This window comes from Mirounga leonina, unplaced genomic scaffold, assembly GCF_011800145.1.
Source record: "Mirounga leonina isolate KUSES-001 unplaced genomic scaffold, KU_Mleo_1.0 Mir_488, whole genome shotgun sequence".
Taxonomy (NCBI): Eukaryota; Metazoa; Chordata; class Mammalia; order Carnivora; family Phocidae; genus Mirounga; species Mirounga leonina.
The window spans coordinates 2,404,291-2,417,187 of record NW_023270777.1 but is presented as its reverse complement, the minus strand read 5'-3'; the positions used below and the strand labels follow the sequence as shown (position 1 = coordinate 2,417,187).

At 56.3% G+C, this 12,897-nt stretch overlaps 1 protein-coding gene across 1 annotated transcript; it reads right to left on the bottom strand.

Annotated features, from left to right (window-relative positions):
* Positions 1–1,336: 1,336 nt before the first annotated feature.
* Positions 1,337–12,835, bottom strand: WRAP53 (WD repeat containing antisense to TP53). Its single transcript, XM_034989513.1, has 10 exons — positions 11,372–12,835; positions 11,103–11,201; positions 10,737–10,848; positions 3,589–3,677; positions 3,278–3,368; positions 3,038–3,170; positions 2,273–2,481; positions 1,957–2,060; positions 1,704–1,838; positions 1,337–1,612 (listed from the first exon to the last, which is right to left on the bottom strand). The coding sequence occupies exons 1-10, from the start codon at positions 11,749–11,751 to the stop codon at positions 1,366–1,368; spliced, it is 1,599 nt and encodes a 532-aa protein (XP_034845404.1). The 5' UTR covers positions 11,752–12,835; the 3' UTR covers positions 1,337–1,365.
* Between the last annotated feature and the right edge of the window lie 62 nt (positions 12,836–12,897).

The following is a 12,897-nucleotide window of genomic DNA, read 5'->3' as shown; positions in this document are numbered from 1 at the left end:
CCCCCCCCCCCCCCCCCCCCCGGCCCGAAACGCCGCCGCGGCTCCCGGCAGGTCTGGAGAGCATAGTAATAACCTTGAAGGCTCCGCACTTTACAAAGTGGGCTGAGTTGGTCGTCACGACTACCTGTGTGGAGTGGGAGGGGCAGAGCCACCGGGCCCCCATTGTGGGGATGAAGAAACTGAGGCTCGGGCCTGGGGGGGGGTGCCGAGACGGGCCCAAGGTCACACGGGGAGCGGGCGGCACAGGCGGACGCCCGGCCCGGGTCGCCGCACTCCTCCTCCTCCTGGGCCCTCTCCCCGTTGCCTGGGGCTGGGTGCGAGGTAAGAGTTCGGGGGGTAAACCGGGGCCCTCGCTGCCTGGCGGCGGGGAGAACCGGGGCCGGGGGAGAGGAAAGGGAGTACCTACAGCCCCAAACCCACATCAGCCGGAAGGGCTGTTTCCAATTATCCTGGGGGAAGGGAGGAGGATTTGCCTTTTCGGGTGTAAGAACCCTCGCTTTCAGCACCTCTGGGCAGAGGTGACATTCCTCGCCCCGCTCAGCCGTCGCAGGCCTCCAGGCCCCTGGCTCTGCAGAATGGCGAGGTCCCACGTCAGATCCCCTGCCCGAGGGCTCTTAGGGGCCCCCTTCTCGGTGTTTGGCGAGGTTGGGGGTGGGGAGCAGCCCCTGCTTGCGACCACACAGCCGCCCCCCACCCCCAAAGCGAGCAGATGAACGGAGACACAGGCCCGGTGACAGCTGCCGCCTGCGCCGCTCCCGCCCCGGTCCCGCACCTAGAACGGGACGTCTGTGCTTCTCGGCACCTCTGCCCTCTCGTGTGTGTCCCTGACTCGGGCTACTCAGTCCCTGCCTCCTGGGGGAGCCCAGGGGAGGCGGGCGGGGGGCCCTGCGGCTCCCCTCCCCCCCGGGCTGAGTAACGGTCCCTCTGCTGCCGGGTGGTGGTAACCAGCGTGCCGCGCGAGTGAGCGGGCGTCCTGTCTGTCACTGTCTGCACGGTCTCACGCAGTCACACCCAGCAGTCTGACACACGGCGCCTGCCACCGCTGCTCAGCCGCGCTCACCCTGACCCTGCCGCCCCCACCTTGGGAGTGAGATTTCAAACAGGTTCCCCCTTCAGTTTACCGAGTTGCCTAGCAACCCGCCAGTCAATGGCATGGAGCCCCACCCCCACTCGCTTGACTTCACACCGAGCTCCGCAGCCCCATTGGCTCGCGCCTAGTCCCACCTCTCACCCGGGTTTGGGGAACAATATGCCAAGCCCTACCGCTGCTGGACAAGGGAGCCCGCGGGTACCCCTCCCGGCCCCACCTCCATCACGCGCCTCCCCAAAACAGACACAAAGCCTCCGGTACCACACAGAACCTTTTTATACAAACTCGCCCCCGCCTTCCTCAGTCTCCCCCGGCCCCTTCTTGCCCTGGCGGGCATCAGCCGCCCTGGCGTCGGGGCCCCCCCCACACCACCAGAGCTGAAGCTGACATTCAAGGTGCACGTGGCGCATGGAAAGCAGGGGAAGGTCTGCGCCCTGCTCCCCGTCGTCCTCACTGTCCGCGGGCTCCGGAAACACGCGCTGACCCGAGGCCGTAGCCAGCAAAGGCAGGCTAGGGTGCAGGCTGCGGGGAGAGAGGCGCGCACGGCGCGTCAGCACCTCAGCGCCCCCCGCCCCCCAGCCTGAGCCCCCAGAGCCGGGCGGCCCGGGATCACCTCACTCCATTGGTGCAGTCCTTCTGGGGCAGAAAACTCAGCACGGGCTCCGGCTTCCCCTCCTGTGCAGCCCCGCTGGAGTCCCACACAGACACAGCCCCGTTAGAGCTGCCACTCACTAAGAACTGCCCAGTCCTGGGGGAGAGAGACGCCCAGTGACACGGAGTCCTCACCCCCGGGGCTGGGACCTACAGCTGGGCTCCGGCAGCCCTGGGGCATGGGTACCCCGGGCCGCAAGGACCCGGTCACTCACGGATCCAGATCGAAGTAGATGCGCTGGTTGGTGGTCACCTCTCGACTCAGGGACCACAGTGGGTGACCAGGCTGCCGGAGGTCCCAGCACAGCAGCTCGGCATCCTGGAGACACAGAGCGGGGGGGGCCTGGAGTCCATCCCTCCCCTGCCCACCCCCTCCACCCCCCAAGACATCCCTGCTTCCCTCAAGGTTTACAGACGCTCCCTTAGCTTGGGTTAATTTTTTCCCACGTCTGTCCCCCAACACAGCACGGACTACGTCCCCATTCCTGCCTTCGGTGCACCCTCTTTGGAATCTCGGGACGTGACCCCTACCTTGCGGGCTCCTGAGAAGAAGCGGTTGCCATCGGGGTGGAAGCAGAGGTGAGTGACACCTCCTTGGTGTCCTCCCAGCAAGGCAAGAGGGGAGCCACCATCACAGGCATAGAGACCCAGGGACCGGCCGTAGGAGCCACAGGCGTAGAGGGGCTGGGCTGGGCTGAAGGCTATGCAAGATATGATCCCACTCTGGCCCTGCTTTTTGGCTAGACAGGGAAGGAACAAAGTTGCGCAGAGGGCAAGGACACCTGACGGTAGCGGGCTAATCAGAGCTGCATCTCTGTCTCCTGTCCCATGAGCCGGGAATGAACGCCTCCCCTGCCCCGTTTGTCACAGCAGGATAAAGACCTCTGAGGACCCCCAGATCCTTCCATCCCCACAAAGGACTGAAGTGCTCAAGACTTATTTCTTCCTTCTCACACCTGTGTCATCTTGGAGGGATGGAAAGCTGAAGGCTTACAGGAAAATGAAACCGCTTCACCGCCAATTTCCCAGAGATACCAAGATTTTGGAGAGCGAAAGGGACACCGCCAACAGGGCCTGCGCTCAGGAGTGAAGCAGCTCCTTACCGTGCAGCTTGACCCTGGGACAGTTTCACCCCCTCCCTAAACCTGTTTTCTCCTCTGCCTACTGAGTACAACCTGCCTCCCTGAGCTGTCCTGGAGATGATGGGCCACGCCCGGTCCCCTGGCTCGCACAAGCCCCTCTGCACAGGGCGGTGCCCTTTTCCTTCCTCCTCCCCTGTGGGGCACAGATGCTTACCAAACGTGGCTCGGACCTCACAGTCCCGGCCAGGTCGGGCCGTGGAAAAGACGCGCACGGTCCTGTTGAATCCACAGAAGAGCCGGGAGCCATCCGGGGAGAAACAGAGCGAGTGGGCTGCCGTCAGCTCGTCCTAAGGGCAGGAAAGCACTGCAAACAGGCCCGGCAAAGCCTTAGCGGTCCCCAAGGAGGGAGAGCGGGGCCAGGAGGAGCCCTGGGCCTGGACGGGGAGGTCCCTACCAGGTGGTTGTAGGCCCGAAAGGAAGCCCGGAGCTCTCCGGTGAATGCATCCCAGATGTGAATGGGGTTCTCCCGGCTGCTGCTGGCCACGCTGAGAGAGACACGGACACTGAGATCCCGGTGCTGTCAAAGGAAGGGGAGGAAGCCAACTGACCGGCCCTCTCTGCTTGCATCTGAAGGGTACACCAGGCTGTCCTCCCCCAGAAACCCCTGGCACCCCTAGCTCCCTCTCAGTAGAGGGTCCCCTTGAAACAGAGGTGGGGGGACGGGATGGGAAGGGAAGGCGGGGGCAGGCAAAGGACATCACTTACTAGGAGGTGTCTGGCTCGGTTGAAGACATCAGAGAATACCAACAATAATCATAGATGGTGTCACCTTCCACCATGCGAAGGACAGGGGCCTGGACAGAGACGCAGGGATGCCTGGGTCACTGGCAGGAGAAGGAGGCCGTCATGCCTCCAGCAGTACTGTGATGGGGGGCGGGGGGGGGGCTGTCTGTCGGCACTTAACCGGCAGAAGGCAGACGGGGTTAATATGAAGAACAGAATCCTGATCTCAATGTTCCAGGGTCAGCTCAGACTCTGACATCAGATTTGGGCCACCAAAGCCATACAGGTCTATCCTTTTGGTTTTTAAACGCTTAGGAAGAAGCAAAGAACATATCCCAACAAAGAAACCAAGAACCAACCATTGATACAAATACTTACTGAGCACCTACTAGATGCCATTTGATCCTTTAAAAAAATCATTAAACGGTTCAAACATGCACAGAAGGTTTTTTGGTTTTTGGTGGGCAGCAAAACCAAGTTTATGGAGCGATGGTACAAAGCTCCCGAAGAGAGAGGGGACCTGAGAGGGCTGCCCAGCAAAGAAGTATTTTTAGAAACTCCTGTGACTCCTCCAACCAGCTTAAAAAATAAAATATAAAACAGTTAAAACTTCTTCCCAAGAAAACCTTCCCTCAGAGGTAAACACTATCTTGAATTCATCATTCTCATCCATCTCTTTAGAAATACATTCTTTTTTTTTTTTTAAAGATTTTATTTATTTATTTGACAGAGACACAGCAAGAGGGGGAACACAAGCAGGGGGAGTGGGGGCGCCTGGGTGGCTCCGTCAGTTAAGTATCCAACTCTTGATTTGGGCTCAGGTCATGATCCCAGGGTCCTGGGATCGAGTCCCGCATTGGGCTCCCTCCTCGGCGGAAAGCCTGCTTCTCCCTCTCCCACTCCCCCTGCTTGTGTTCCCGCTCTCGCTGTCTCTGTCAAATACATAAAAAATCTTAAAAAAAAGAAAAAACCACCACCCAAACGCGAAGTACACCATTGTCCTGCATGCCTTTCCGTTTAGTACCAATGGTGCAGACGGTCCACCTCTCTATGACGGGGGCCGTGGCCACGGTGACACACCGAGCTCCATAGCTCAGGCACCTTCGCCGCTGGGCAGCCCCGCTCACTGTCCTTCTCTGCGACAGTCGCGGCATTTCTCCGCATTCCGGCGGCTGTGCTTTCAACATTCGGGAGCAGGGGTGCGAGGGCAGCTCCACGGCCGCTCGTCGCCTGCCCCGCAAGAGGGAGCCACGCTTGGGCCCGAGTGCCCCCCCTCCCCCCCCCCCGATCCACTCTCCCACCAGCAGCCTGTGAGTGCCTGGTGCTCGGCGTCCTCTTGTATGCCAGACCCTCGACTTCTTCCCAGGTGGCAGCTGTGAGAGAGAACCCCACCGTGGTACAAACCGGCACCGCCCTGGCGACCTGTGCTCAAGGTCACACAAGAACACCTTTTCGTTACTTCTGCTCCTCTTTCTACCGGGTTGTTGTCTTGTCCTTACTGATGTGAAGGGACTCTTTTGAGACATCTGGGTGACCGTCCTTTGTCAGCTGTTCCCTGGCCTTCGGCGTGACGTCATGCCCCAGGACTTGCGTCTCCACTCTGAACCCACTCATCAGACCGCCCGGCATGCAGCTCCAGGCGCACAGCCCACAACCACCTCAAACTCAGCTGGTCTGTGACGGACCCAGCTCCCGCCTCCTTCAAACCTCCTGCTCCCCCCGGGCTCCACACCCAAATGTCTAAGCGTCCGATCTGAGCACCAGCCCGGACCACTACGGCTCTTCGCTCCCTTTCCACTCCTGACCAAAGAGCAGCTGGCGACACGAACCTCGCCAGGCCCGCCTCCAGGCGCTCCTGAATGCGTGCACTCCCTTCCAGTCCCGTGCCAAGCCGCCGCCCTCCTGCTAACATCGCTACAATTCTGCAAGTTCTCCAGGCCTCCCTGCACCGTCACGCTCCAAGCTGCCCATCCGTTCTCCACGCTGCAGCCACGGCAGACCCCAGAGGCCTTGCTAAGTTGGCATTCTGTCCAGCATCATGCTCCCGCTTAAAACATTTAATGAGTCCACGTAACCCTCAGTATAAACCCCAACCTCCTTACCAGGTGGCTACCCCCTACTCACCTCTCATGGCTCATCCCTCCGGACTCACTCCTTTAAAATCTCTATATCCCACCATTTTGACTCCCAGTCCCCAGAAGGTGCCAACTCACCACACCCTCGATCTGCAGGCTTTCACTAGCATCCAGGTCTGGAATAGTCTCCCTTCACCTCCCTCAACAACTCCTTCTGGTTGAATCCTAATCACTCTTCTGGTCTCTTAGATGCTTCTTCCACTGGGAGGCCTTCCCTAACCCCTCAGCAGAGCAAGCTGCCCCGCTCCAGGTTCCTACAGCCCTCCGTGCTCCTCACTCCACACCACACCCATCAGAGGAGGCAAGAATCCTATCTGTCTGGTTCACCACTGTTTCCCCAACACCTAGTATATTATCAGCAGTCAATGACAAATGTCTTAATGAGCAAACAAAGACAGGAGACTGTTCCAGTAATATAAGGACCCCAATAATAAGACCTGAATTAAAGCAGGGGCAGCAGAGTGGGAAGAAGCAAATGGATCCGAAAGATTAGGGGGACTCGATGGAATCTGGCAATTAATTGGATGTGGGGGTCAGGGAAAAGGAAGATTAAAGGATGAGACCCGGGCTTCTGGTTTGGATACCCAAGGTCACCAAGATGGTGGAAAGACTTGGGGTGCACAGGAGAGCCATGAGGTGTTAATGTCCTTGGTGGATAAAGGAGACTCACAGAGCGTAAGCCTCAAAGGAAAAGTTTTTACAAAGAGAGAGCACAATTGTCTGAATATAACATCTAGGAACAAGGACAGCCCCCCCACCGAACCTGAGATACGCAGGGCACAGAGGATGTGCGGTCTCCCCTGGCTGGGCTAGAGGGAGTGAAGGCCTCGAGCAAAAGCTCCAGGGTAGGAAAGAACTCAGGGCCGAGGTTGGGAAGTTAGGAATGGGAGTTTCAGAAAGCTCTGTGAAAAGTCAGAGAGGAATTAGGAAACTATGTTGGGAAGAGGAAACGGGTATCTGGAAATACTCAAAATCGGCCTTCCGCGATTTCCCCACCTACACTAACATTTCCAAATACTGAGCTTGCAGACTCAGAAAGTGAAATTCTCTAACGAACGAAGCTGTGATGGATCTGGCACACTCACACTGCTAACAGCAGATCAAAAGCAAAAAGCACGAGAGCCTTGAAGACAAGTCGGCTACCGGTATCACGAGACATGAAACAACTACGGGGTACTCCTGACCCGGAGTATCCCTTACTCATAAAATGTCTCTTACGGAAAGACTCTCCATCAAAACACATGAAGATGGTCACTGAATAATTTATGATACAACAATCCTGGAAACCCAGACGTGTGAAACGGGACTAGGTACAGGACTGACTGATCAGAGGCACCCAGCGCAGCATTGGACACCAGGACACACGACTATGGAGACCAAAGCACCATGGAAACCACTCAGGATACGACTGTTAAGAAATAAAAAAGCAGGGGCGCCGGGGTGGCTCAGTTGGTTAAGCGACTGCCTTCGGCTCAGGTCATGATCCTGGAGTCCCAGGATCGAGTCCCACATCGGGCTCCCTGCTGGGCGGGGAGTCTGCTTCTCCCTCTGACCCTCCCCACTCTCATGTGCTCTCTCTCATATAAATAAATAAAATCTTAAAAAAAAAAAAAAAGAAATAAAAAAGCAGTCTACAAAACCATCTGCTACAGGATCACAACCACATAAAAAGCTTCCATGCAGTACAGAGCTTGGAAAGAATGGACAAAAACGTAAAGGGCTGACTTTTGTAGAGTGGTGGCTAATGATGGTTTTTCCCTTAATAATCCTGTTTCTCATAAACGAGCTTGTGCAATCCATTCCCAACCTGCCATGGTTCCAGAGGCTCTTCTCACTAGCCCCGCTCCTGGGCTCCTGCAGGAGAGCCCCGGCATGCCTGCCCGGCCCTGAGACACCCCCGGTTCCTGCTGCAAGAACCAGGGGCGAGCGCAAAGAGGCAGACCGGCTCCCTGCCTCACTCCCCACAGATTCTCCTGTGGTTCTCGGTGACGTTCACTCCCACAGCACCCTGAGAGCTCGCTCCTCTCTGTGCCCAGCATATTCTTCCCCAAGATGTCAGCCAGTTCACTCCCTTCCTCCCTTCATGTCTCTGCTCGAATGTCACCTTAATAGCGAGGTCTTCCTTGACCATCCTTTTTAAAATTGCAGTCCGTTGCCCCAATCCTCTTCCTTGCTTTATTTTTCTTCATGGCACTTGTCAGGTATACCGTTTACTTGGTTATTTCTTTATTTTCTATTCCCTGCACTGGATTATAAGCTATCGCGCAAAGAGGACGGGGGGACTTGTGTCTGTTTCTGTTCCCAACTAATCCCCAGCACCTAAAACAGGGCCTGGCCCATAGAATGAGCTCAACAAAAACGTGTTCACCAAATGAATCAATGAAAGAACGAGTGGGTCCCTCCGACACTCTGGTCTCTCCCAGTGCTTGCCTTCCGGAGCACCCACAGCCACGGCCTTCCCTTGACCCTGGCCGCCCCTCCCACAGTCGAGTCCCAGGCCCTGTCATACCACAATCTCCAACTACCGTCTCCGACCTATCCAGCTGACTTGCTCTATTTCTACCACCACAATTATTCTGCTTCATCAAAAACCCATTTACAGTCCATTTCCTTACCTGCTTTACATTCCAGTCAACCAACTACACACACCCTCTGCAGATGCTCTAAGGACACCCTTGTTTTTCACTGCCAGCAAATCCCAGCCCATGATCCTCCTATTCCATGCTTGACTCAACTAATACCAACGACTAGCGTTTACTGAATACAAAACAGGCACCGATTCGTACACGTTACATTAATTTTTTTAAATTCTCACAACTAGCCTATGAGCTGGGCGCCACGATGCTCATCATCCTCACTGCACAAACAGAGAAAATACAGCCCGTTCACTTGCTGAGGAGAGAGAGATGCACAATGAAGTCACCAGACCTCACTTTAAATGGGTGGCAACAAATTTCCAGTGGGCCCTGAGCACAGAACAGCAACGCTACCACGTTCCTTGCTGCCTCTGATTTCCGACTCCCTGGGACCAATCATTCACACCTTATGCGCTCTCCCCACAGACCCTCTTCCTTCAACTGATAACCTCCCTTCATGCTTCACTGAAAAGTCAAGTGAGGAGATGTGGAAATCCTCCAACCACTGAGCAGCTGCCTCACTTCCTACTGCAAGAGAGGACTCTGCACCTAACAAAGTCCTCTGCTGTGCTCCAGATCCTGTCCTCAGTCAGCCGCTCAGGGACCTGCTACCCCCTCTCTCCTCCAGCATCAGTTCCTCCCTGTCTCTTGGGTTATTTCCGACCCTGCAGAAGCACCCCATTAACCCTTCTTTGGCCCCATATTCCCTCTGGTCACCATCCCATTTCTCAACTCCCATCCACAAGAAAACTTTCCAAAGAATTGTCTCCAACTCCTCTTCCCCCCGCCCTACTTGGCTTCTACCTCTATCACTCCTCGGAAAGTGCTCTTGCCAAGGTCACTGATGTCTTCTTGGGTCATTCTCTAAATTTGTCTCACCCTCAACAGCATTAGACCTGACTCTGCCCCTGCTTTTGTCATCCCTCTTGCCCTCCACTCCATCTGCTGGAGCGCTCGGGGCTCTGTTAGAGCCTTCTTTTTTTTTTAAAGATTTTATTTATTTATTTGACAGAGACAGACACAGCGAGAGAGGGAGCACAAGCAGGGGGAGTGGGAGAGGGAGAAGCAGGCTTCCCGCTGGGCAGGGAGCCTGATGTGGGGCTCGATCCCAGGACCCTGGGATCATGACCTGAGCTGAAGGCAGACGCTTAACGACTGAGCCACCCAGGCGCCCTAGAGCCTTCTCCTTCTCCAGCTACACTCAAGACTGAATCCGTTCACAAGATACCAGGTACCATCTACATGCTTCTCCGCTTCCCAAAGTACACCCCCAGCCCCAATTTCTCCCTTAGCTTCACATTTCACAGATCTAAACACTCTTGACTTGTCCCAATACCTCTTCATATCTGTTTCCTCCTGAGTTAAATCGTACCACCACCTACCTGGCTGTAAACACCTGGACCCTTGATTGTTTCCTTCCCTGCACCTTCACATCCAATTGACCTCCACGTCCTACAAAATACACTTTGAATCAGCCACACCTCTCTATTTCTCCTGCTGCCACTCCAGCCCGAGACACCACCGTTTCTCACCAGGACCATGATAGATGCATCCCAATGAATCCCCCTGATTTCACTCTTGTTCGCCACAATCCATTCTCTAAAAACTTCAGCCATCATTTCGCTCTTCTGTTTTAAAACTCTCTTCTGGTTTTTCAAACTCCATGGGTCACGGGTCATGGGATCCATCCTCACACTTTCCCCCTCACTGGCCTCAGTCCAGGCACGCTGGCCTTCCTTCTGTTCCCTGAAAACACAAAGCTCCTGCCCCACTCTGGGGCTCTGTCATGTCACTGCCTCTTCCTGGGATGCTCTTTCTACAGCCCCTCACATGATTGATCCCCTCATCCTTCATGTCTCAGCTCAAATGTCGCCTCTTCAGAGAGCCCCTTCCTTATCTAAAGTGGTCTCCTCAAGTTAGTCCTTCCTCATTGTTTCTTTTCTTCACAGCATTTAGCATAATGCGTGATGAACTTCGTTATTTATCGCTTTACGTGTGTGTCGTCTAGCTTCCACAAGAGAAAGCAAACCAGCTCTTCACCTGTCTGCTTCAGCACTTTATCCCAGCACCAAACACAGTAACTGATCCTTTGGCGGTCATTCAGTAAACATCTGTAAGTCAATTAAATACTGCCCTGAGAAACCCACTACTCTTTTACAGAAAACAAGTATCCACAACTAAAGGAAGGAAGGACACCTCTCTAAACTTCACATCCTGGCTAGCAAGTGCCACCTGCGTACATTCATGAAGAAATGTTCTGTTTGTGAACAGGAAACATGTGGACTCAACTTTCTCCACCTACTTGAAGGGCTGAAACGTGCAGCATTGGTGAAGGGTCACAGGTAGTCCCTACCCTTACCATCTCTGCATATTCCAGCTGCTCCCCGTCATTGTACAGCTCTGGGGGTAGGTTATAAATCCGTAGGATATTATCGGCACTATTAGTCAAGATGCAGGAACCATCAGGGGCCCTGTAGGAATGGGAAAGAGTTAGAAAGCTGGACAGGGCTCTGTTTTCCAAGTGCGGGGCTAAGACTCAGCCTATGCCTGGGGTAGGTAAGCCCCCACCCTACCCAAGGCCTTGAGGAAAGCAGAAGACACATAATCCTAGACGAAATTTAAGCTCAGTCCAAGAGAACTCTTACTCCTTCTCCCAGACAACCGGGGCTGTTTTATGGTGAAAATCCTGAGCACGGTTATCTCCCGCCCGATTATCCTTACTTACCACTTACAGCCTTTCAAGAAGTTCTCGGGGTGGCTGCTGAACTCCGACCAGGAACCACTGAGAAACCGAGGTAGCTGGGAGAAGCTGTAGTTCCAAGTGCTGGAAGGAAGATGGGGCGCCAACAAACTAGGTCGGCAAAGCAAGGAGGGAGCGGGCCTGCAGAAGTGGGGCTGAGGACGGGCGGGTACCGCGTGCAGTGCACTCCCACGCATCTCCCACTCCCGATCCCGATCCCCTCGGGCCCCGACGGCCCTGCCACCACCACTTACGCGTATCCCTCGTCCTCCAGGGCGGGGTCCTCGGACACACCTTCCACGGCTGCTCCGGGCCGCGACTCTGGCCCGTTCGCTTCTTCTGCAGGAAGGCCCACGTTTTCACAAAGTGCTGGCTCCTCGCTTCGAGGGCTCCACTCGCTGGGAGCAGCGAAGCCCGCCTCCGGGGCGGTGCAGGCAGAAGCTGAGCCGCCCTCCCCCGGCTCCTGGGAACCAGCCGTGCGATGCGGGGACGAGCGCGGAGGGTCGTCCCCAGCCGGTGGTGGTGGCGGCAACACTTCGGGATCCGTATTTTCTTCCGTCGGGGAGGCCTGAGCGGGGGCCTGGTCCGCGGCAAGGCAGTCCGGGGCTAACCCGGGCGCCCCCGGCGCGCTCATGCTGCCGAGCAAGCAGGGACACCGGCCTCGGCCGCAACCCTCGTCCCGCGTGGCCGACACGACCCCAAAGTCCGCCCGGCTCCCGGACGCAGACCTGGAGAACGCGCCGGGGCCTTCCTCCTCCTTCCGGGAGGGGACGGAAGACCCCGGGGAGGCGAGCCGGACAGGTGGACGAGCCGAGGCTGCGGGCACCGCGTCTCTCCGCCGGGTCGGTCGCTAAGAGCCGCTCGCTCTCGCGGGACTTGGCCCCGCCTTTCCATTGGACCTCCGCATCCCGGATCAGATTTCGCGGGCGCCCCGCGGGAGGGGCGGGTCACGCAGGCTTACCGTTCCCATCAAGCCGTGGGGCTCCTGGTGGCTGCTGGGTATTGTAGTCCGGGAGTTTCTGCCTCGGCGAGAAGTGCCTGCGCTCCCCCTGCCGTCTCCCTCGGGCACCCTTAAAGCGCCTACTCCCCCCGCCACCTGCAGAGGGCGCCACCGCTATATTTGGTTTTACAGGCTTTGGCCGTCTTTTGCTTCTCATTCCGCCAAATTCCTGACTTCCGTCTCTTTTCATTCATTCAGTGTGTTTATTACCGTGCTCTTCCTTTCTACCCGGTACTGTACTAGGCACCGAGAAATACAACAGTGAATAAGACAGTAGACAAGGTCCCTGCCCCCAGGGCTTACGCTGCTGTGAATTTAAGGCAAGGAACAGATCTTTGCAGAAAACGGTCGGGGCTGTGAAGGAAATTAAACAAGACGGTGTGATACAGAGTATCTGAAGGCATTCGTTGCATTCGGATGTCAAGGGAGTCCTTCCTAAAAGCTGACGTTTTAGCTGCTCGGGAGAAACTCTCCAGCTATCTGGGAGAGGAACGACAAGTGCAAAGGACCCTGTTCCTTCCACCTTCATGCTTGACACATGGCAGGAGTCTTCCAAAATGGGTTCCACCAACTCTGCCCTCGCAGCTCCGGCTTGTCGAACTTCCCCCACCCCAACGTCAAGGAGCAACAGCACCAACACGGCGAGAGTCCCGGCTGCCTCCCTGTCCTCCCCGCGGGCTCCATCCCCACCTCCTCCGCCCCGGCGCACGGCTTGCCCTTACTTGTCATGGCGACTGTCCAGCTTTGTGCCAGGAGCCTCGCGGGGGTTGCTGGGATTGG